Below are 21984 nucleotides of genomic sequence, written 5' to 3'. Positions count from 1 at the left end.
CCATCCTTATGTAACTAGGTAATGTGCATGCTTGGGCGATTGTGTGCCAACTTAGTAGTCCAATGTTCTGTAATCATTTTGAAAATTCAGTCAAATATAAAGATTATACCCTTATCACACTGATTTATTCAAAGAGAGAAACAAGTCTGATTCACCAGAAGAGTGAAAGCATTGGGCAAGAACACACCATGTGAAATGTAGTTACATTCGGTGTATTTCCTATTACTGCACAAAAAACACTTGATTTCGCTGTTTCATAATCACAAACAATACTGTATAAAAACATAAAATAGGCACTACATACAACTATGACATGTCAATTAAAGACAATTTGCAGAACCTTTTCTGTGAACATTATATTTAGTGTGTATGTGTGAATGTGAGCATGTTCATGTCAGCCACTCCTCTATGCAGCCTCTGAACACCGTCTCATTCGAATGCCAATAGCCGTGCTTCACTCCTGAGAGCACATACACAGCCAGGTCTCCACGAGCATGCAGTGTCTTCAGCCCAAACGAATCCCTACCGTACCACTATTCAAATGAGAGAGACAGAGAAGCACATAGTTATCCATCACATTAGGACATGAACATTATCAATGATGGTAGATGGTACCATTAAAGTAACTTACTTCCTGGTTCTTCATCTCAACAATGGTTTCGTTAATGTCATAAAATCCAAAGTGACTGATTGGAGAGAACAGACATGGTTAGTCCAATAGGTATAGAGTGTCACTAGTGTCGAGCCCACGTCTCAGAGATGCAACCAATGTGTGTGTAAGAATGCAGGATATACAACAGAGCAATTCATTTAGTATAAAATAATGGTGGTGATGGTGACCATGGATACCTGGACTCCCATGGTGTAATCACTCCATCATCTGGTCCTCCAATCAACACCAGCTTGTTGATTCGCAGGAAATTCTTCCTCCACTCTGATGATTAGAGAGCGATACATTTATTTGTTCTGAGAGTGAGAGTAACTATGTCTCTCCACATTTTATAGAATTTAAAACTACTTAGGACAACAGTGTCGGTAGGGCCAGACTGAATCTGCAGTTTTATCAAATATATATTGAGAAATAAATTTAAGCCAAAACATAATATGTTGCAACAAAATGTTTGTCCATTATGCAGACAAGACAGTGTGAAAGGAGTAGTAAGGAACTTTGCTGGAGATTTTGTCTGGCCCTTATCAGATAATGGTACTAATCTACATTTTCAGTTTTGGATAGTGAGATATCTGCAGTAGGAATGAATTTCAGTACCGGTCATTTCCCTGTGTGGTCTCTCTCCATTCAGCAGGGCCAGATAATTGCTGCTCTTCAGGAAGCGTTCTCTTTGGTGTGGGTCTGGTAGGACAAAACATTTTGGTGCAAGCACAAAGGAACAGTTGTGAGCCTCTTTACTGTACTCAGATACACATTTACAAATGTTCTGGTTCTCTATTTGTTCGACACTGAAGTTCCCCTTTAACTACTCAATTCTCTCTTACCATTCCAGAAGTTGCAGATGGACAATTTCTGTCCTACTGAAGAGTAACACACGTGAAAAACACGGGCCTTTAGATAGTGAGGAAAAACCATTTTCAGAATGTCTGTGTCTGTGGGAGAAGCACAACGAAAAGGCTAGTAAAATGTGTGGAGCATATGTGTTTCAAACTTACGCACGGCTTGCAAAGTTTCACTTTTTATTTGAAATGTGAGACAATATCATTTGTTTTGCTTTGTTGTATGACAAAAAGCAAAACTTCATTGTGTTAGAAAGAGCTATACCTAGGCCTTGCCTGATAAAAAAAATTACTTAGGAGAAGAAAGTGACCATCACTGACCTCCATACTGGCCAGCCTGTGGTGATGAGAGGGAGATGAAGGACTGGACATTATGGTCAGGAAGTGTAGAAAGAAGTCCTCGACATATCAGACCACCTAAGAGTAGCAGGGGAAGACAGCATTAAGCGGAAAGAGCTATATCTCTATGTCTTGTTCCAAAAATGCTAAATAACTGAGATAGAGAGACCTTGTGAGAAGCAGATAAGATGGACGCCATTCTCTGCCTCCTGCATGATTGGATAGAGCAGCTCTTTGAAGCCCTGCACCTGCACCCACAGTGGCTTCAGGCTGGCCATGTTATCATACAGATCTATCACTGACACGTTGGTACCTGGATGGGCCTGTCAAAAGAATACATCAGCTTATATTGCAAGTTACAAGAAAAAACGATGTACCTGAAACATGTTATCCTATCATATTATATAAAAATAAAGAGAGTCGCACACTCCTTATATAAACTCCCAGTAATTTATTGGCTATTTACCAACATATCGGCATCACTGTGCCTTCTTCAGGGTAATGTCATGATTACTTGAACCAGGTTATGTAGGCAACCAATGACAATAGTGAGGGGTGTGTCATAATGATTAAGTTAATTAGAATGAATTAGTCAAACTGTTAAAAAACGATCCTATCATCTTATAACATACATTATAAACTGGGTGGGTCGAGCCCTGAATGCTGATTGGCTGAACGCTGTGGTATATCAGACCGTATACCACGGGTACGAAGAAACATGTATTTTTACTGCCCTAATTATGTTGGTAACCAGTTTATAATAACAATAAGGCACTACGGGGTGTTTGTGGTATATTGCCAATAAAGCACGGGTAAGGGCTGTATCCAGGCACTCCACATTGCGTTGTTATGTATGATATACATTTGTATCACAGGCGCACTAAAACAGGACCTTCTAAAATTCTCACTTCATCTGAAACTGAAGTGGATGCTTTTAATATTTCTATTTATTATTTATGAGTTACTAGGTGTAAAAGATTTTGGTAGCCCAATAAACATATTTTATCACTCACACACTGTATAAAGTACTCTCACTTTCTTTTTTCCCCCCACATAAGTATCCATGGAAACAGTTTCACATGAAGTGAGAATTTGATCAGATCCTGTTTTAGTGCACCTGTGATACAAATGTAAATCATACGTAACATTCTATTCCTCTAAACACCTGTGGCCATTGTCCTGTTAAACATTCTCCAGAGAGAAAAAAGCAGATGTTCCAAGTCGTCCATCCATAATTTCCCCAATACCAAGAGCAAACACAACGTTTTCAGCCTGTAATATTGGCCCATCATATCATTATACTTAAGCAAATAAAGCCTGAGAGGGTGTGGTATATGGCCAATACATCATGGCTAAGGGCTGTTCTCATGAACAATGCAATGTGGAGTGCCTGGGTACAGCCCTTACCCATGGTTATTGGCAATATACCACAAACCCCTGAGGTGCCTTATTGATATTATAAACGGGTTATCAACGTAATTAGAAGAGCAAACAAGTAATTTTGCATCATACCCGTGGTATATTTAAGCAATAAGGCTGGGGGACGGGGTGTGATACAGTTTATGGCCAATATACCACGGCTAAGGGCTGTTCTTACGCACGACATAACGCTGAATGCCTGGATACAGCCCTTAGCCGTGATGTATTGGCAATATACCACAAACACCCGAGGTCCCCTATTGTTATTATAAACTGGTTACCAACATAATTAAGGCAGTACAAATACATGTTTTTTCATACCTGTGGTATACCTCTGATTTACCACGGCTTTCAGCCAATCAGCATTCACTGCTCAAACCACACAGTTTTGAAGAATCTCAAATATAACATATATTTTGATTTATTTAACACTTTTTTGGTTATTACATGATTCCAAATGTGTTATTTCATAGTTGTCTCCACTATTATTCTACAATGTAGAAAATAGTAAAAAATAAAGAAAAACCCTTGAATGAGTAGGTGTGTCCAAACTTTTGACTGGTACTGTACACCTCGATGATTTAATCAGTCTCAATTTCCATAATAATTGTTTTCTTTTCTGTTTAATAAGTATATAATTATGGTTAAATGTGTGTAGCCTCTTACAAACATACCTCTTGTATCAAACGACTCATCATAAGGAATTGTTTAGGGCCGTCAAAGAGGCCGTGAACAATGATGACAGGTTTGTACCCAAGTGTGCCGGCCAGGTTAACTCCACATAAGAGCAGCAGAAGTCCATTGACATTGATGTTCAACGACGATCTCATTCTCAATTAAACCACCGATAGATAAAGTTTGGTTCCTTCAGCGTGCAGGATAGAACAATTGGTTGCATCACCCTAGCATAAATGAAAATGGACATTTAAGTTCCAGTTTACGATGTTTGCCTACTTTCATTATTACACCTCTGTTGTGCTGTTCGCGGAAGAAGAAGAAGACACTCCTTCTTCCTCCTTTATCATCTTAATTCAATGTCAGGCGCATGCTAGCCTCGCTTGACTTTGAGTGTTTGGTGCCATCAATTTAATTCACTATGATTCAATGGTCACTACACGCACTTTAAGGGAGGTTTACGCTTTGTGGATAAATTCCACTCACAAAAAGTCTTTAACCACTGAGTGTAATGCAAAATGCCTCATAAACTTATGGTATTAACGACGACCGATGCGAGTTGCAGATGTGCCATCATTTGGACAAACAAAACGCGCAGTGCACACTTGTCCTGATTGAGTTGTTCTGTACACCAGCCACCAGGGGGCAGAATCCGAACAGACACTTATTGAAATACGTGATTCCACTTCCGGTTGTCGCACCATGGATGGAGTGGGCAGCTAGCAACAAGTTGTGGATAAGTTTTGCTTAACGAGTGTAATTGAAACCAACATGATTGTTATTAGGATTGACTTCGATCGTTAGTTAAACGTCCACGTATTAGCCAGGCGTGAAGGAAATTAACCTAAACTGAGCTCGTTTTTTGCTACGCTTGCTAGCTGCTGCATGTTGTGCTGTTTTCATCGATCACCCCCATGTTCATTGCGTGAAGGTTTCAAAACAAGGTAAGGTGGCTAGCTAGCTAGCTACCTGTCAGTGTAATGAATAGTTTTCTCTTCAGATCTTCAAAGAACAAATAAAGGAGGGAAAGAAAAGCTAGAGGGCTTTCATTTCCATAGTTCCTACTTAAGATCATGCAGCGGATCTTGTTCCGTTTTATAATTAAGCAGTAAGGCAACTCCACATGAGGCTGTTCTCCTGCACGACGCAACGCGTCCCCATGGTGCCTTATTGCTATAAACTGGTTACCAACGGAATTCGAGTAGTTAAAATACATGTTTTGTCATACCCGTGGTATATTGTCAAAAATATTTTTACTCGTCTAATTACATTGTTAACCAGTTTATAATACCTTTAAGGCCCCTTGGGGGTTTGTGGTATATGGCCAATATACCATGGGTAAGGGCTGTATCCAGCCACTCCACTGGATACAGTCATATACCACACCCCCTCCTGCCTTATTGCTTCAATATACCCTTGTGTAGCATATGAATCTTGCTGTGCTAGCCATTCCCTGCTACATCATCACCATTGCTACAGAAGTTCCCCATTCATATGACATTTTACATACCTAACACAGGAGGTTGGTGGCACCTTGAGGAGAACTGGCTCGTGGTAATGACTGGAGCGGGGTACGCAATTATTAGGAGCCGTTTTCCCCTCAGCAGTCTCCTGTGATACCTAGTACTATACAACTCTCTGTCTACATCTACTGTATACCGTAGCTAACTGATTTTGTCTCCCAATTAGGCAAAATGGCAAACCTAGAACAATGGGTGAGCGACAGTCTGCACGACATCCTTGGCCTTAGTGACAGATATGTCGCCCAGTTCATGATCGGCTCCGCGCGTAAATCCTCGAGCTCTCAAGACTTTGTGGCCCACCTCAAGTCGACGGGCACCATCGACATTAATCAGAGTGTGATCGCCTTTGCACAGGAACTGTATGAAAAGGTAAAATGATTTGCTTTCTTTGTGTTTTAACTGCGTGCTTGTTTCTTATTTTGACCGTAGTTATTATGAGCATCTAGAAATGACTTTGATCTCTGTGATTCAGATTCCTCGTAAGCAAGTGGTTGAAAAGCCAGCCAGAGCGATAGAGCGACATGTTATGGAGATTGAGAGGAAGAATCGAACTTACACCCTACTGTCGGACAGCGAGAGTGACGGAGAGGCAGTGAGAGAGAGGGAGAAGGAGAAGAAGAAAAGTAAAGACAGAGGCGATAAGAGGAAGCACCTCAGGAAAAGGGAGGAGAGTCAATCATCTAGTGAAGAGGAGACCCCTAAAAGGTAATCAACCTGGGAATGGAGTTTCATGTTGCTTGCTTGTGACACGTTCTACCTGCTTTCCTCCCTTTTGTTGCTTTTTAGCTGAATGTTGACAGCTGTATTTGACTTGTATGGACTTCAGGGAGACGGGATGCAGCTTCTGGAGTCTATGGTCTCATTAACTGAATTGCAACCATAAATACATTACAACAATGAAGCCAGTTACCCGAGAATATTTTCATTGTTTTCATGCTGTGTAGTCTTCATTTTTCAGCTGCTACTCCTCCGTGGCTTCAATGCTTGCTTGAACAAGCCTCCACTTAGATTGTGTGATTTGAGTTTCTAAAAGGCCCTTTCTCAGTAGTAAGCTGGGCCATGGCGGCCAGAAGTCCAGTAAGAAGGATGAAGAGGAGGAGGAGGAGGAGGAGGAGGAGTGGGAGAAGGAAGAGAGAGAACGCGTACTGGATCTGGAAGAGAGGGATGCCTTTGCCGAACGGATGAAACTGAAGGACAAAGACAAGACGAGGAACATCATGGAGAGAACGGACAAGAAGGTGGGATTGACTATCGGTGATGGAACCCAACCCAGTCCATTTGACTTACTAGTGTACTTGTAGGTGTGTTTTGATTTTTTTTGGCTAAATGTTTTTCCGTTACCTTTTCACCAGGGCTACGAGGAGGCTCAGAAAAGACTAAAGATGGCCGAGGAAGATCACAAGAAAATCGTGAGCACATTATTAAAACTCCCAGTAACTTATCGTATAATAGACTATCGTCTAGGTATAAAAAAAAACACAGTAGAAATAGAATTACTAGAACAGGGAGAGCCCCTCAGACTCATATGTCTATGGTCACCACCTATCTTATCCTCTTTTCTATAGCTTCCAGAGTTGCGGAAGGAGTCTCGCAGGAACTACCTGTCCAAGAGAGAGGCTGAGAAACTGGAGGACCTGGAGGCGGAGATAGCCGACGAGGAGTACCTGTTCTCCACGGACGCGCTGACTGAGAGGGAGCGGAAGGAGCTGGAGTACAAGCGCAACCTCAGAGACCTGGCCAAGGACTACAAGAAAGCCGGCGCCAAGGAGAAGGAGGAGAGGAAGAACAGATACTACATGCCGGAGGAGAAGAGGAGTAAAGTAAGGAGGAGATAGTTGGCTGGTAATGGTCCTGCCGTGGATAGCCAGTACTCTTGTTGAAATGGAGATATGTAAAACACTAGGACCCGGGGGTTGATTATATATATCTCGGTCACTCTATTTCCCTCTTCCTCTGTCCCTCCCTCTATCTCCGCCCTCTCTCTCCATCTCTCCAGGATATTCCTCAGAGGGACATGGAGCTGGAGTTGGAGATGCCCATGGAGGGTGGAGGAGAGCAGGGTCGCTGGGAGGAGGAGAGGTTGAAGACCGCCTCGCTCAGCTTCGGGGCCAAGAAGGAGAGGGAGAAAGGGTTGAAGGCAGAAAGAGAGAAGTACCAGCTGATCCTGGAGGAGGACGAGATGATCAACTTTGTCAGCAGTGCCGTCATCATGAAGGGAACCCAGGATGAGAAGGTCGGTTGTTAAACGTTAAGCATTTATCGGTGATAGATTGCAAGGAATAAAGCTATAGTTATGGATATTAGTCGAACAAAATATTGTCATAATTCAAATTCAGAAAATATTTTACATTCCATACATAATCAACCAATACACACCTGAGCTTCTGTAGCGTTTCTAACTGTGCCAAGGACAAATTTCAATTTCACAATGAACAATACAGTGCAATTGTAATATTGTCTTCATCTCTGTATGCTGTGTGTTTCCAGGAGCAGGAGCAGGCAGCCCTGTCCCAGGCGGAGGTCCAGAAGCAGTCCATCCAGGAAGTGAGACGCAGCCTGCCCGTGTTCCCCTACAGAGAGGACCTGCTCCTGGCCATCCAGCAGCACCAGATCCTGGTCATCGAGGGAGAGACGGGCTCCGGCAAGACCACCCAGATCCCCCAGTTCCTCATGGAGTCGGTGGGTACACATTATTCAAGGGCCACGTCCATAAACATTATTATGGGCACATATCAAAGAGGTTAGAGAAAAGCAGAGGACATATTTCCATTGGACATTTTGTGTACGTTTGACGAAGTCATCTTGAATCTTCAGTGTTTTGTCACTCTTTTCACTTAAAAAAAAACAAAACAATTGTAGTCTTCCACACTGATCCATTTGTGGCATTATGCTTTTCTGTGCATGTTACCTTTGTTGACCTGTTGTCTGGGTTTACATCTCCTAGGGCTACAATGATGGAGGCATGAAGATTGGGTGTACCCAGCCTCGTAGAGTGGCAGCCATGTCCGTAGCGGCCAGGGTGGCACAAGAAGTGGGCGTCAAGCTGGGCAACGAGGTGAAAATGGCACAATCGCTCTCTCTCACTCCAATGAAGCATAAATAATTCTTACTGTATATGGTAGAAAACATAAACTCACCTTATTTGTCCAACCACCCCTTTCTTCCTCAGGTAGGCTACAGTATCCGTTTTGAGGACTGTACGTCGGAGAGGACGGTACTCAAATACATGACTGACGGAATGCTGCTCAGAGAGTTCCTCACAGAGCCTGATCTGGCCAGCTACAGGTACCACTATATGTCCTGTCTGTCCTTATCTTTAGATATGTTTCCCATGTGTAGAGGTTTATGTTTAAAAGTGGTATATTATGTTTTAGAAAAATCAGAAATGAAATAATTCCCTGCCATGTTGTTTATGGTCAGTATGACAGTACAACAATAAATGATCCCTTCCCCTCTCTCAGTGTGGTCATCATTGATGAGGCCCACGAGCGGACACTGCACACAGACATCCTGTTTGGCCTGATCAAGGACATCGCCCGGTTCCGTCCGGACCTGAAGGTGCTGGTGGCCAGCGCCACCTTGGACACAGAGCGTTTCTCCTGCTTCTTCGACGACGCGCCGGTATTCAGAATCCCCGGCAGGAGGTTCCCTGTGGACATCTTCTACACGAAGGTACCTCTGCTGACCATCTGTATAGTGAAATGGCCTCAGGACAAAAGATTGCATCCCCATTCTCCACCGTTCTCCCGAAGTGTGCACTTGCGCATTTCCCACAATGGATTTAACATGAAAACTCCCTCCGGGCAATTTTTAAACCAATATCGAGCCTTTTAAATCTGCGACAGGAAGTGAGCAAGTGCACTCTTCGAGAGAAGGTGGAAGAAACGGAATGCAGCCATAGGCATAACTTTGAATGACTGTAAATACCTTTTAGAATGTGAATCATTTCGCTTGTGAGAAGTGCTGGATGATACTAATGTAGGTCAAATATCTGTTCTTTTGTTGTACTCTTTGCTCTCTGGTATCGTTTACTATTTCCTTTCTCTCTCTCTCTCTCTCTCTCTCAGGCTCCTGAGGCAGACTACCTGGAGGCCTGTGTTGTGTCGGTGCTACAGATCCACGTCACACAGCCCCCCGGAGACTGTCTGGTCTTCCTCACTGGACAGGTCTGGCACAGTCGCACCTTGACCCCTCACCTCAACGCTGACATTCACATTACATCAGCTGCTACATCATCTACCTCGGCTACTACGTCACATTACATCTGCTCTCGCTCAACATCAGATCCTACATCAGTCACTACACATTAGCTAGGCCTGCTTCAAATCACACTGCATCTCGTAAATCACACTGCATCTCGTAAATCACACTACATCAGCAACCATCTAAAGTCTATTCATTCTGTATGTGGCTCTTTAATGTGTAGGGTGCCGTCTTTCGGATGGGATGTTAAACGGTCGTCCTGACTCTCAGTAGGGGTGTTAACCCCGGTGTCCTGGCTAAATCTGGCCCTCATACCATCATGGCCACCTAATCATCCTCGGGTTCCAATTGGCTCATTCATCTCTCCTCCCCTGTAACTATTCCCCAGGTCGTTTCTGCCAAGCTGTCTCTCTTTACCGCTCTCCCGTCTCTATTTCCACAGGAGGAGATTGAGACTTGCTGTGAGCTGCTTCAGGAGAGATGCAGGCGTTTGGGTTCTAAGATATCGGAGCTTCTGGTGCTTCCCATCTACGCCAACCTACCTTCCGACATGCAGGCCAAGATCTTCAGCCCAACACCACCTGGCTCACGCAAGGTGAGAGTTTCTCTTCTGTCCATTTAAACTTGGGCCACTAGGGGGTGCTCAAGGACCACTTTGGAAATATGTTTTATCCTCTGCGATCAAATAATGTAAAAAAATATGTATGCATTATTTTCTTTACCCAAATGGAAATCCAACCCAACCTAGGTTATTGAAGATTTCACGCTGCACTTATGTCAATGTAGTAGATTCTATTCTACTATGTCATTTGGCGCATTTTACGCTAATGGCGCCGAAGGAGATGGCCACCGTTTTATGATCTTGTTGCTATTGTGTGTGTTTTTTCGCATTATTTGTAACTTATTTTATACGTAAGGTTTCTGCCACTGTGTCTTATGACCGAAAGGAGCTTCTCGATATCAGGGCAGCGATTACTCACCCCGTACTGGAGGAATTCTTCTTCAACGAGTCGGACAGGAAGGATTTACTACAGACACCCGACAAGGCCCTCATCCCCGTCATTCGCAGGAGCTAAAAGACGGAGATATCATGGATGACGGTCCGTCGCCTTTACCGTCGGTCCTATTAGACAACGTACAATCAATCGATTAATAAAATAGACGAACTACGAGCACTTATATCCTACCAACGAGACATTAAAAACTGTAATATCTTATCTTTCACCGAGTCGTGGCTGAACAACGACATGATTAACACAGCTGGCGGGTTTTAAGCTTTTTCAGCAGAATAGAACAGCGGTGGTAAGATGAGGGGCGGCGGCCTATGTATATTTGTAAACAACAGCTGGTGCATGAAATCTAAGGAAGTCTCGAGGTTTTGCTCGCCTGAGGTAGAGGATCTAATGATAAGCTATAGACCACACTATTTACCAAGAGAGTTTACATCTATAGTTTTGGTAGCTGTCAATATACCACCGCAGACCGATGCTGGCACTAAGACCGGACTCGATGAGCTGTATACGGCCATAAGCAAACAGGAAAACACACATCGAGGCGGCGCTCCTAGTGGCCGGGGACTTTAATGCAGGGAAACTGAAATCAGTTTAACCTAATTTCTATCAGCTTGTTAAATGTGCAACCAGAGGGGAAAAAAACTCCAGACCACCTTTACTTCACACACAGAGATGTGTACAAAGCTCTCACTCGCCCTCCATTTGGCAAATCTGACCATAATTCTATCTTCCTGATTCCTACTTACAAGCAAAAACTAAAGCAGGAAGTACCAGTGACTCGGTCAATAAGAAAGTGGTCAGATGAAGCAGATGCTAAGCTACAGAACTGTTTTGCTATCACAGACTGGAATATGTTCCGGGATACTTCCGATGGCATTGAGAGGTACACCACATCAGTCACTGGCTTCATCAATAAGTGTATCGATGACGTCCTCCCCACAGTGACCGTACGTACATACCCCAACCAGAATCCATGGATTGCAGGCAACATCTGCACTGAGCAAAAGGGTAGTGTTGCCGCTTTCAGGAAGCTTATAAGAAGGCCTGCTATGCCCTCCGACGAACCATCAAACAGGCAAAGCGTCAATACAGGACTAAGATTGTAATGCTCCGGTGCACGTCGTATGTGGCAGGGCTTGCAAACTATTACAGACTACAAAGGGAAGCACAGCCACGAGCTGCCCAGTGACACGAACCTACCAGACAAGCTAAATTACTTCTATGCTCGCTTCAAGGCAAGTAACACTGAAACATGCATAAGAGCAAGAGCTGTTCCGGACGACTGTGTGATCACGCTCTCCGTAGCCGATGTGAGTAAGACCTTTAAACAGGTCAACATTCACAAGGCCGCAGGGCCAGACAGGTTACCTGGACGTGTACTCCGAGCATGCGCTGACCAACTGGCAAGTGTCTTCACTGACATTTTCAACCTGTCCCTGTCTGAGTCTGTAATACCAACATGTTTTAAGCAGACCACCATAGTCCCTGTGACCAAGAACACTAAGGTAACCTTGCTAAATGACTACTGACCCATAGCACTCACGTCTGTAGCCATGAAGTGCTTTGAAAGGCTGGCCATTGCTCACATCAACACCATTATCCCAGAAACACTAGACCCGCTCCAATTTGCATACTGCCCCAACAGATCCACAGATGATGCAATCTCTATTGCACTCCAGACTGCCCTTTCCCACCTGGACAAAAGGAACACCTATGTGAAAATGCTATTCATTGACTAGAGCTCAGCGATCAACACCATAGTGCCCTCAAAGCTCATCAATAAGCTAAGGATCCTGGGACTAAACACCTCCCTCTACAACTGGATCCTGGACTTCCCTGAAGGGCCGTCCCCCTGGTGGTAAGGGTAGGGAACAACACGTCCACCACGCTGATCCTCAACACTGGGGCCCCTCAGGTGCGTGCTCACTCCCCCCTGTACTTCCTGTTCACTCATGACTGCATGGCCAAGTTTATCGATGACACAACAGTGGTAGGCCTGATCAGGGACAACGACGAGACAGCCTATAGGGAGGAGGTCAGAGACCTGGCCGTGTGGTGCCAGGACAACAACCTCTCCCTCAACGTGATCAAGACAAAGGAGATGATTGTGGACTACAGGAAAGGGAGGACCAAGCACGCCCCCATTCTCATCGACGGGGCTGTAGTGGAGCAGGTTGAGAGCTTCAAATTACTTGGTGTCCACATCACCAACAAACTATCATGGTCCAAGCACACTAAGACTGTTGTGAAGAGGGCACGACAAAGGCTATTCCCCCTCAGAAGACTGAAAAGATTTGGCATGGGTCCTTAGATCCTCAAAAGGTTCTACAGCTGCACCATCGAGAGCATCCTGACTGGTTGGGTCACTGCCTGGTATGGCAACTGTTCGGCCTCCGACTGCAAAGCACTACAGAGGGTACTGCGTACGGCCCAGGACATCACTGGGGCCAAGATTCCTGCCATCCAGGACCTATATACCAGGCAGTGTCAGAGGAAGGCCCTAAAAATTGTCAAAGACTCCAGCCACCCTAGTCATAGACTGTTCTCTCTGCTACCACACAGCAAGCGGTACCGGAGTGCCAAGTCGAGGTCCAAAAGGCTTCTTAACAGCTTCTACCTCCAAGCCATAAGACTCCTGAACAGCTAATCAAAGAGCTACCCAGACCCCTCTTTTATGCTGCTGCTACTCTGTTTAAAGTCTATGCATAGTGACTTTAACTCTACCTACATGTACATATTACCTGAATTACCTCGACTAACCGGTGCCCCTGCACATTGACTCTGTACCGGCACCCCCTGTATATAGCCTTGCTTGTTATTTTACTGCTGCGGTTTAATTATTTGTTTTATTTTCTACTGATCTATTTTTTACTTAACACTTTAAAAAAATGTTTTAAAGCATTGTTGGTTAAGGGCTTGTAAGTAAGCATTTCACGGTAAGGTGTACACCTGTTGTATTCGGCGCATGTGACAAATAACATTTGATTTGACCAATAAGACCACATTCTTCAGATTCCTGCCTCCATGTTTCTCATTCTCTCGTGGTGTTGTGTACGAACGCATTATCTGATGTACAAAGTGTCCTCCCTCTGCGTGTCCTTAGGTGGTGGTGGCCACTAACATTGCAGAGACCTCTCTAACCATCGATGGGATCATATACGTCATAGATCCAGGCTTCTGCAAGCAGAAGAGCTATAACGCTCGCACTGGGATGGAGTCTCTGATTGTCACGCCTTGCTCACGGGTAACACGCTTGCTTTGGATTTCAAATGAGACATTTTGTTGTCATTGTCAGAGAAAGTGTTGTTGTACTGTGGTTGTGGAAGATGCCTCTTGCCAGTATTTCAAACACCTGTTTCTTTGACTGTCTTTTTTTGTAGATTTTTGTTTTTAGTTCTCTGGACAACATTCTGACCGTTTGCTGACTCCATCTGTGTTTTGATCCACCACAGGCCTCAGCCAATCAGCGAGCAGGTCGTGCAGGCAGAGTGGCGGCTGGGAAGTGTTTCCGTCTCTACACTGCGTGGGCGTTTAAACACGAGATGGAGGAGTCCACCGTGCCCGAGATCCAGCGAACTAACCTGGGCAACGTGGTGCTACTGCTCAAGAGCTTGGGTATGGAACAAACGCTTTATAAGTCATGTCACAGTGCTGAATCAGAAAACACGTTTTAAAAAGCACAGGAGTCCTCTTGAAGTAATCCACTGAAGTATAGTCTGTAGTTCACTATTATGAGTTTGACTTACTTGACTTAGTGGACCAAAGGGCCTCCATTATGAGTCTCAAACCCACGTGTCGATTTGTTTTACTTTGTAGTGGCATATCTTTTTTTTCCCCGACAGGAATTAATGACCTCATCCACTTTGACTTCATGGACCCGCCGCCTCACGAGACCCTGGTGCTAGCTCTGGAGCAGCTGTACGCCCTGGGTGCACTCAACCACCTCGGAGAGCTCACCAAGGTAACGAACGCCTGACTGTCTATCAAAACAACGGCACCATTCCAATACTTTTCAATCGCATTGGCACCGTTCCCTCCTCCCTTGTTAAATCAGGTGAATAAGAAAAAGGCTTCTACGGCTATCCCATCTCAATTTATTGTTGGAAATAAGACCTGTAGTGATCCTGGTGTTATCTCATGTGAATCGAGTAACTTTTTTGCGAATGCGGGTTCCTCTCTGTCAACGAAAATCAAAAACATTTATGGAAGTCCCTTGGGTTACATTAAGGGACATTTTCCTTCTCTGCTTTAGTTTGATCCACCTGATGTCATGGAGGTGATTGGTAACTTAAAGAAATCAGCAAGTCATGATGAGGTGCCTTTTTGGTGAAATCGTTGTCTTCCTCCATTATTGAGCCTCTAACGTAAATCTTCACCAAATCAATGCAAACTGGTGTTGTTCCTAAAGATGTGAAAATTGCCAAAGTTATCCCCCTCTATATATCTGGGGATCCAAGATCTTTTACAAACTATTGCACAGTATCTGTACTACTGTGTTTTTCTAAAATCCTAGAGAAACTGTTGTATAAAAGAATGTTGAAACATTTAAACCAACACTATTCTATATGACCACCAATATGTTTTTTTTGTAAAAGCTAATCCACAGATTTGGCTCTTACAACTTGTGGATAAACACTTTATACAGCCCTGGACAACAATGAATACGCTCTTGGCATCTTTCTAGATTTATCTAAAGTGTTTGACAGGGTTGATCATGAAATATTACTTGCTAAATTGCATTATTACGGTTTTCGTGATTATACATTATACGTGGCTATAGTTATGTTTATGATAGAGAACTGTTCCATACCCAAGCTCTTGAGCAGTAGCACCACGTTGCCCAGGTTAGTTCTCTGGATCTCGGGCACGGTGGACTCCTCCATCTCGTGTTTAAACGCCCACAAACCATATCTGCCAGGGTCAAGATATCCTGTGGCATTCCACAGGGTTCGATACTTGGACCTTTGTTATTACTAATTTATATCAATGACCTTGCTGCTGTGTCTTCTACCATACTTCCCATTCTTTTTGCTGAGGAAACCAACTTGATTTTATCACACGAGAATTTCGATTCACTAATCAACGAAGCCAACTCGGGCATGGGGAAGTTTTCTGAATTTCCCGATAAACAAATGATCTTTTAAATGTAATCAAAAATCTAACTTCGTTGTATTTACTGGTAAGAATCAGATATATTTTTAAACGAGCCAGAATCTCAATTGGTGGGAATGAAATGGACCAGGTTTAATCTACTATATTCCTAGGTGTTCTAGTTGATGAGAAGTTGTCCTGGGAAAATCATATTCACTTTGTGTGCAGCAAAGTGTTGAAGTCCTTTGGTATCATCAGAAAGATTAGTGGTTTGGGTCATCAGGCTTGCTTCCTGACACTATACTACAGCTTAATTTACCCATATATTATTTCCTGCAATATTGTCTGGGCCAGTACATATGCTTCCTACCTACTCAAATGACTCATCACACAAAATAAACGTACAAGACTAGCCATCTCCTCTAACTACTTGGCTCCAGCTGTTTAAGAAACTCAATATATTGTCTCTCTACAACATTAATATACTCAAATTATGCACCTTCATCTACAAATACACATGCCTCCCAGACAATCTACCTAAACCCTTCAATGGTTAATTCAGGTTAATTCCCAAATCCATGCATACACAAGACACCTTTACCCTCCCCACTGCCGCACCTCACATAGTCTCTAGCAGATAGGAATTCCAGAGTACGAAACCTCTATCTTCACATTGCCAAAACATCATCATCCCTCAATAACTTCAAGCGTAGGTTAGGGGTCAGCCCGATGAACCAAACTACCTCCATGTAGCCACTCACTCACTCACACAATCAAACATGTTTTTTCTTGTATACTCACTCACTCACTCACTCACTCACTCACTCACTCACTCACTCACTCACTCACTCACTCACTCTCACACTCACACACACAATCAAACATGTTTTTTCTTGTATACTAAGTATGTCATGTACAATTATAATTAGTATGCTTTGTTTAACTGATTGAACAAACTTTGTTTTGTACTTATTTGTGTATTTTAATTTTTTTTACATTTTTTTTTTTATCTGTACTGTTTTGTCTTTCCCTTTATTCTTTGGTGAGAATAAATCAAACCTAAAAAGTGCAAATGACCTTTGGGAATGAAGGGAGGATATATAATAGGGCAAATCGATTCCATCACCATTAGGCAGGTGAATGAACCTTCTAATACCTTAGAAAGGTGACTATTTGATGTGAAAGGTCATGTTATATGTGTTGTGTTCCAGTTGGGCCGCAGGATGGCTGAGCTGCCGGTGGACCCTATGCTGAGCAAGATGATCCTGGCCTCAGAACAGTGAGTCTCTATGGCAATCCTGGCCTCAGAACAGTGAAGTCTCTATGGCAATCCTGGCCTCAGAACAGTTTCCCAAACTCTATGGCAATCCTGGCACTGGCCTGGAATGAATGTACTATTTATATTATTATTCTGTTACCTTGCTCATCATTCCCCTTTCTCTCTTTTTTTTTTTTTATTGCCAATTATTCAACAGGACATGAAACACCTTAATGTATTTCACTACATTTCCCCATCTTCCTCTGTCTTTCTAGGTATAAGTGTTCTGAGGAGGTGCTGACCATCGCGGCCATGCTGTCTGTGAACAACTCCATCTTCTACCGGCCCAAAGACAAGGTGGTTCACGCCGACAACGCCAGGCAGAACTTTGTGGTGCCCGGAGGAGACCATATGGTGCTGCTCAACGTCTACACACAGGTCAGGAGGATTGGGTTTGATAGTTAAGATAAAGATGTGATACTACCCCACTTTGTTTCCACGTGTCTCATATAAGGTAGCAGTTCTGGGTCATATTCATTTGGCACCAAGTGTGAAAAAAAAAAAAACCAAACATGGAGGTTCTATCTGAACTTCATCTTCATTTTTGTGTTGCAAACCATTTAGCCATGGTAATGCCCTAATGCAGGGGAAGGCAACTATGTTCAGCAGCGGGCTGATTTTTGTCGGAGCGGATGGTCTGGGTGCCGGAACATAATTATAATTATTTGTACACTGCAAATTGAACACAAGCCCAAAAAGAGGTTGTTTTTGAAAATAATAATAATTTCATTCCTTGATTACATTGAGGCATGATCACGTCTCCTTTTTAAAAATTATTCGTGGGGATACTTTGAAACAGATTTTCTATATTTAACTTATTTGATTTATTTATTTTTTGAATCCCTGGTGATTTTAGTATTTTTTTGGACCAAAAACTAAAATCCCCCCAAAAACTTTAAATATTTGTGGGGCCGAACCCCCCCCCCCCCCCCCTAATGAATAAAACCCTGTTTTGTCCTGATTTGGAGCAAAATTCAAAGTTCTATGTGAGGGTTTCCCAGTCCTTGGGACCCTAAGCTGTTTGCCCAAGCACTACACAGCTGATTCAAATAAGCAAGCAATCATCAAGCTTTGATCATTTGAATCAGCTGTGTAGCGTTAGGGCAAAAAACAAAACTTGCGCCTCTTGGGATCCCCAGGACAGAGTTTGGGAAATGCTGTTCTATGTTTTGTTTTCAGTCTGTGATATTGACTGCATCATTTGTCCCTCAGTGGCTGGAGAGTGGCTACTCCACCCAGTGGTGCTACGAGAACTTCATCCAGTTCCGCTCCATGAAGCGGGCGCGGGATGTCAGGGAGCAGCTGGAGGGCCTGATGGACAGGATCGAGGTGGAGGTGTGCAGCTCAGGCGGAGACATTGTGCCCATCCGCAAGGTCAGTGTGACTGTGAACACACCCTAACCTCATGACCATGAACACACCTTAAAACCGCTTAACCATGAACATGCCTTTAAAACAGCTTGACCATGAACTCACAATAAAACCGTTTCTTCTAGTTAACCATGTATTTTTTTTTTAAAACACCCTCCTAGAGTGTAGACCAGTGTTTCCCATTCCCAGTCCTCAGATACCCCCAAACAGCACAGCTGATTCAACTTGTCATCTAAAGGTCAAGCCCTCCATGTTGAATCAGGTGTTTTTATCTGGGGTTACAACTAGAAGTGTGCTGTAGGGGGTACCGGAGGACCAGAGCTGGGAAACACTGACCTAGACCACTTTGTTCCACTTCTAATTTGCTGTGTGAACACTTACCTGACACCAAGCTCTTTGTTACATGTGTAGTCAATGTGTGAATATGCTTCACACTACATCTGTGTGCCTGGCCCTTTAAGCCACCGACTGTGCAGATTAAGAAAGCACTGCGCTAGCATCGGTATTCAATGGAGATATAAGCCTATCACTTCACACCAGATCTGAGGGACTGAATGGACCCCTTTTTATAGGAGATGGGATTAGTTTTTGTCTGCTCATGAAAACAGTTCTTAAATCATGCCGGGTGTTAAGCCGGCCACTCCGTTGGAGAGGCAGGTTGAGTTCACTTAATATGCATCTGAATGGACGCTCCGTGCTTTCCCAATTCCCAACTTCATCATCACACTCCATTCCTCAGTAAAACTGAAACACAAGGACTCCCCAAAAGGCAGTCTGTGGGTGTTTTTATTTGGCCCCCCAAGTAAGAAAAAATCCACAATCGGCTCAAAGTGATTTTAATTTAGGACATCTCTTCCCAAGTATTCCCACACATAAATAGAGAAGCATATGTGATCGTATGAAATCAAGGTTCGAAAGGACTCTGTTTTTGTCAAATACTATATCTGTTTGGGATTTATGCGGTCAATTTTCACCATCTCAGTAACAACATTATCATTCATACTCTCTCACAGCGTGCACACATACAATCACTCATACAGCCTCTCTTTGTCTCTCTCTCTCACTGATACTTCATTTAAAAATGTAGTTTGACCTCAAATGGACAACCATGTAAAATAAAGGTTAAATAAAAAATGTTCTCTCCCTCTCTCAGGCAGTAACGGCGGGGTATTTCTACCACACGGCGCGGCTTAGCAAGGGGGGCTTCAAGACGGTGAAGCACCAGCAGACAGTCTACGTCCACCCCAACAGCTCCCTGTTCGAGGAGCAGCCCCGTTGGCTCATCTACCACGAGCTGGTCTTCACCACCAAGGAGTTCATGAGACAGGTCTGGCATCAGTACTAGTAGACTTGTGGTCATGTTTGTGTGTATGTTTCTCCGTGTGAGGCAGATCTGGAAGCAATCCACCACCGTGAAGGGCAAAGTAAAACTTTAGGGGAGAGTTGTTGCTGTCTTGTTGTAATATCAAGTGACTCCAGGTAGCATTGTCTTTGTATACAGTATTATATACAGTACCTTCGGAAAGTATTCAGACCCCTTGACTTTTTCCACATTTTGTTACGTTACAGCCTTATTCTAAAATGGATTAAATACAAATTCTCAGAAATCTACACACAATAACCCATAATGACAAAGCAAAACAGGTTAGGCATTTTTGCAAATATATTAAAAATAAACAACAGAAGTTTCTTATTTACATAAGTATTCAGACCCGTTGCTATGAGACTTGAAATTGAGCTCAGGTGCGTCCTGTTTCCATTGATCATCCTTGAGATATTTCTACAACTTGATTGGAGTCCACCTGTGGTAAATTAAATTGATTGGACATGATTTGAAAAGGCACACACCTGTCTATATAAGGTCCTACAGTTGACAGTGCATGTCAGAGCAAAAACCAAGCCATGAGGTCGAACGAACAAGGCACACCTGTTAATTTAAATGCATTCCAGGTGACTACCTCATGAAGCTGGTTGAAAGAATGCCAAGAGTGTGCAAAGCTGTCATCAAGGCAAAGGGTGGTTACTTTGAAGAATCTCAAATATTAAATATATTTAATTTGTTTAACACTTTTTTTGGTTACTACTTAATTCCATGTGTGTTATTTCATAGTTGTGATGTCTTCACTATTATTCTACAATGTAGAAAATAGTAAAAGTAAAGAAAAACCCTGGAATGAGTAGGTGTGTCCAAACTTTTGACTGGTACTGTGTATTAGCAAACATTTCTAAACTGAGTTTTGCTTTATCATTATGGGGTATTGGGTGTAGATTGAGGGGGAAAATATGTATTTATTTAATCCGTTTTAGAATAAGGCTGCAACGTAACCTAATGTGGAAAAAGTCAAGGGGTCTGAATACTTTCCGAATGCACTGTACATACTGTATGTTGAGATTTAAGCTGCATGGGACAAAATGAATACGATTTTAAGGGGATGGAAGGTGCTGTTATTCTTACATTACTTTGAATTCATGTAAATATATTTCCCCCTTTTTTATTTTAACCTCTTTCTCTGCCTCAAGGTGATTGAGATAGACAGCAGCTGGCTGCTGGAGGTGGCTCCCCACTACTACAAGAACAAGGAGCTGGAGGACAGCAGCAGTAAGAAGATGCCTCGCAAACAGGGCAAGGCCAAGGAAGAGCTAGGCTAAGGACAGGAACTAGAAAAGACAGACTGTCTCCCCTCAGAGATAGACAGCCAAGCAGGGCTGCCATAAGGAACTGGGATAAAAATTAAAAAAAATGGGGCCCTTGAGCCATTAAAAAAAATAAAAAAATGGATAAACATTTGTATGGTTATGGGCTTATTTATCATAAACCACCTATTGGAGCTGGATGAGCTTGATGATAAGGAAATGTTATGCTCTTGGACTGTCACAGAGTTTTCTGTGTCTGGTATGATGCAGGGTCCGCGGTGAAGTTTCCCCTAAGTACAGATCTAGGATCCGCTTCCCCTCCCCATGTCCTAACCATTAGGGCTGAAATGCAAAACTGACCCAATATCAGCGTATAGGGGTAACTTCACCCTACTCCATGATGCAGAAACAGCAGCAAGACAGATCAAAACAAATGACTACTCCAAATGACAGGGCTACTGCTTTGTATGTAATGGCCTATGACTACCAGAGAGTTTGCCTATTTACTTTCCATAAATAGTTAACTTTTGTTGCCCAATGTCTGGGTATTGTTGGGGTTGTAAATGTCTTTTCTTGTCCCAATTACACCTACCAGACTGAAAGCCAACAGTGCTGTGTTTGTTTGACTTCAGTGTGGTTCCGCTGTTATTTCTTTTTCTATTGGAATAAACTTTTTACAGGCCCTTGCTTTGTCCTGTGACTAGCTTAGGCGATAAGTGCTTGTTTTTGTTAACATGGGAGTGTCTGACAGTTTACATAGTTGCTAACAAGAACATTTGTCAATGCCTGTCCCCATTTATTCATTAACCGTATGATAGGCCATACATAGAATTAGCTACTTCTTCCAGTCTTTTGATTTACTTGTATGAGGAAGTTCAGAGTATCAGGG

At 43.2% G+C, this 21984-nt stretch overlaps 2 protein-coding genes across 6 annotated transcripts; one reads left to right on the top strand and one right to left on the bottom strand.

Moving 5' to 3' along the window:
- Positions 1-109: 109 nt before the first annotated feature.
- On the bottom strand, positions 110-4225 carry ppt2a (Lysosomal thioesterase PPT2-A). The gene is given in 8 exon segments (NM_001141331.1): positions 110-533; positions 632-686; positions 850-934; positions 1268-1351; positions 1495-1602; positions 1831-1926; positions 2018-2171; positions 3942-4225. Coding segments are annotated over 8 exon segments (882 nt in total). The 5' UTR covers positions 4098-4225; the 3' UTR covers positions 110-389.
- Positions 4226-4599: 374 nt separating this feature from the next.
- dhx16 (DEAH (Asp-Glu-Ala-His) box polypeptide 16) lies at positions 4600-21778 on the top strand. Of its 5 annotated transcripts, none has more exons than XM_014165376.2 (21): positions 4600-4886; positions 5632-5834; positions 5938-6170; positions 6514-6703; positions 6818-6874; positions 7031-7285; positions 7462-7698; positions 7953-8144; positions 8410-8520; positions 8635-8750; positions 8927-9137; positions 9533-9631; positions 10111-10263; positions 13785-13925; positions 14134-14296; positions 14524-14642; positions 16984-17051; positions 17306-17468; positions 18303-18464; positions 19615-19788; positions 20982-21778. In XM_014165376.2, exons 2-21 carry the CDS (start codon positions 5637-5639, stop codon positions 21108-21110), a joined length of 3171 nt encoding a protein of 1056 aa, XP_014020851.1. In that variant the 5' UTR covers positions 4600-4886; positions 5632-5636; the 3' UTR covers positions 21111-21778. The 5 variants fall into 5 exon arrangements, with proteins under 5 accessions (XP_014020851.1, XP_014020843.1, XP_045559544.1 ...); XM_014165368.2 differs by having other exon boundaries at positions 6511-6703; XM_045703588.1 differs by having other exon boundaries at positions 6499-6703.
- The last annotated feature ends 206 nt before the right edge of the window (positions 21779-21984 follow it).

This window comes from Salmo salar, chromosome ssa02 (genome assembly GCF_905237065.1).
Source record: "Salmo salar chromosome ssa02, Ssal_v3.1, whole genome shotgun sequence".
In the NCBI taxonomy this organism is placed as follows: domain Eukaryota; kingdom Metazoa; phylum Chordata; class Actinopteri; order Salmoniformes; family Salmonidae; genus Salmo; species Salmo salar.
Note: the sequence above shows the minus strand (reverse complement) of the source record. Positions and strands in the feature narration are given on the sequence as shown.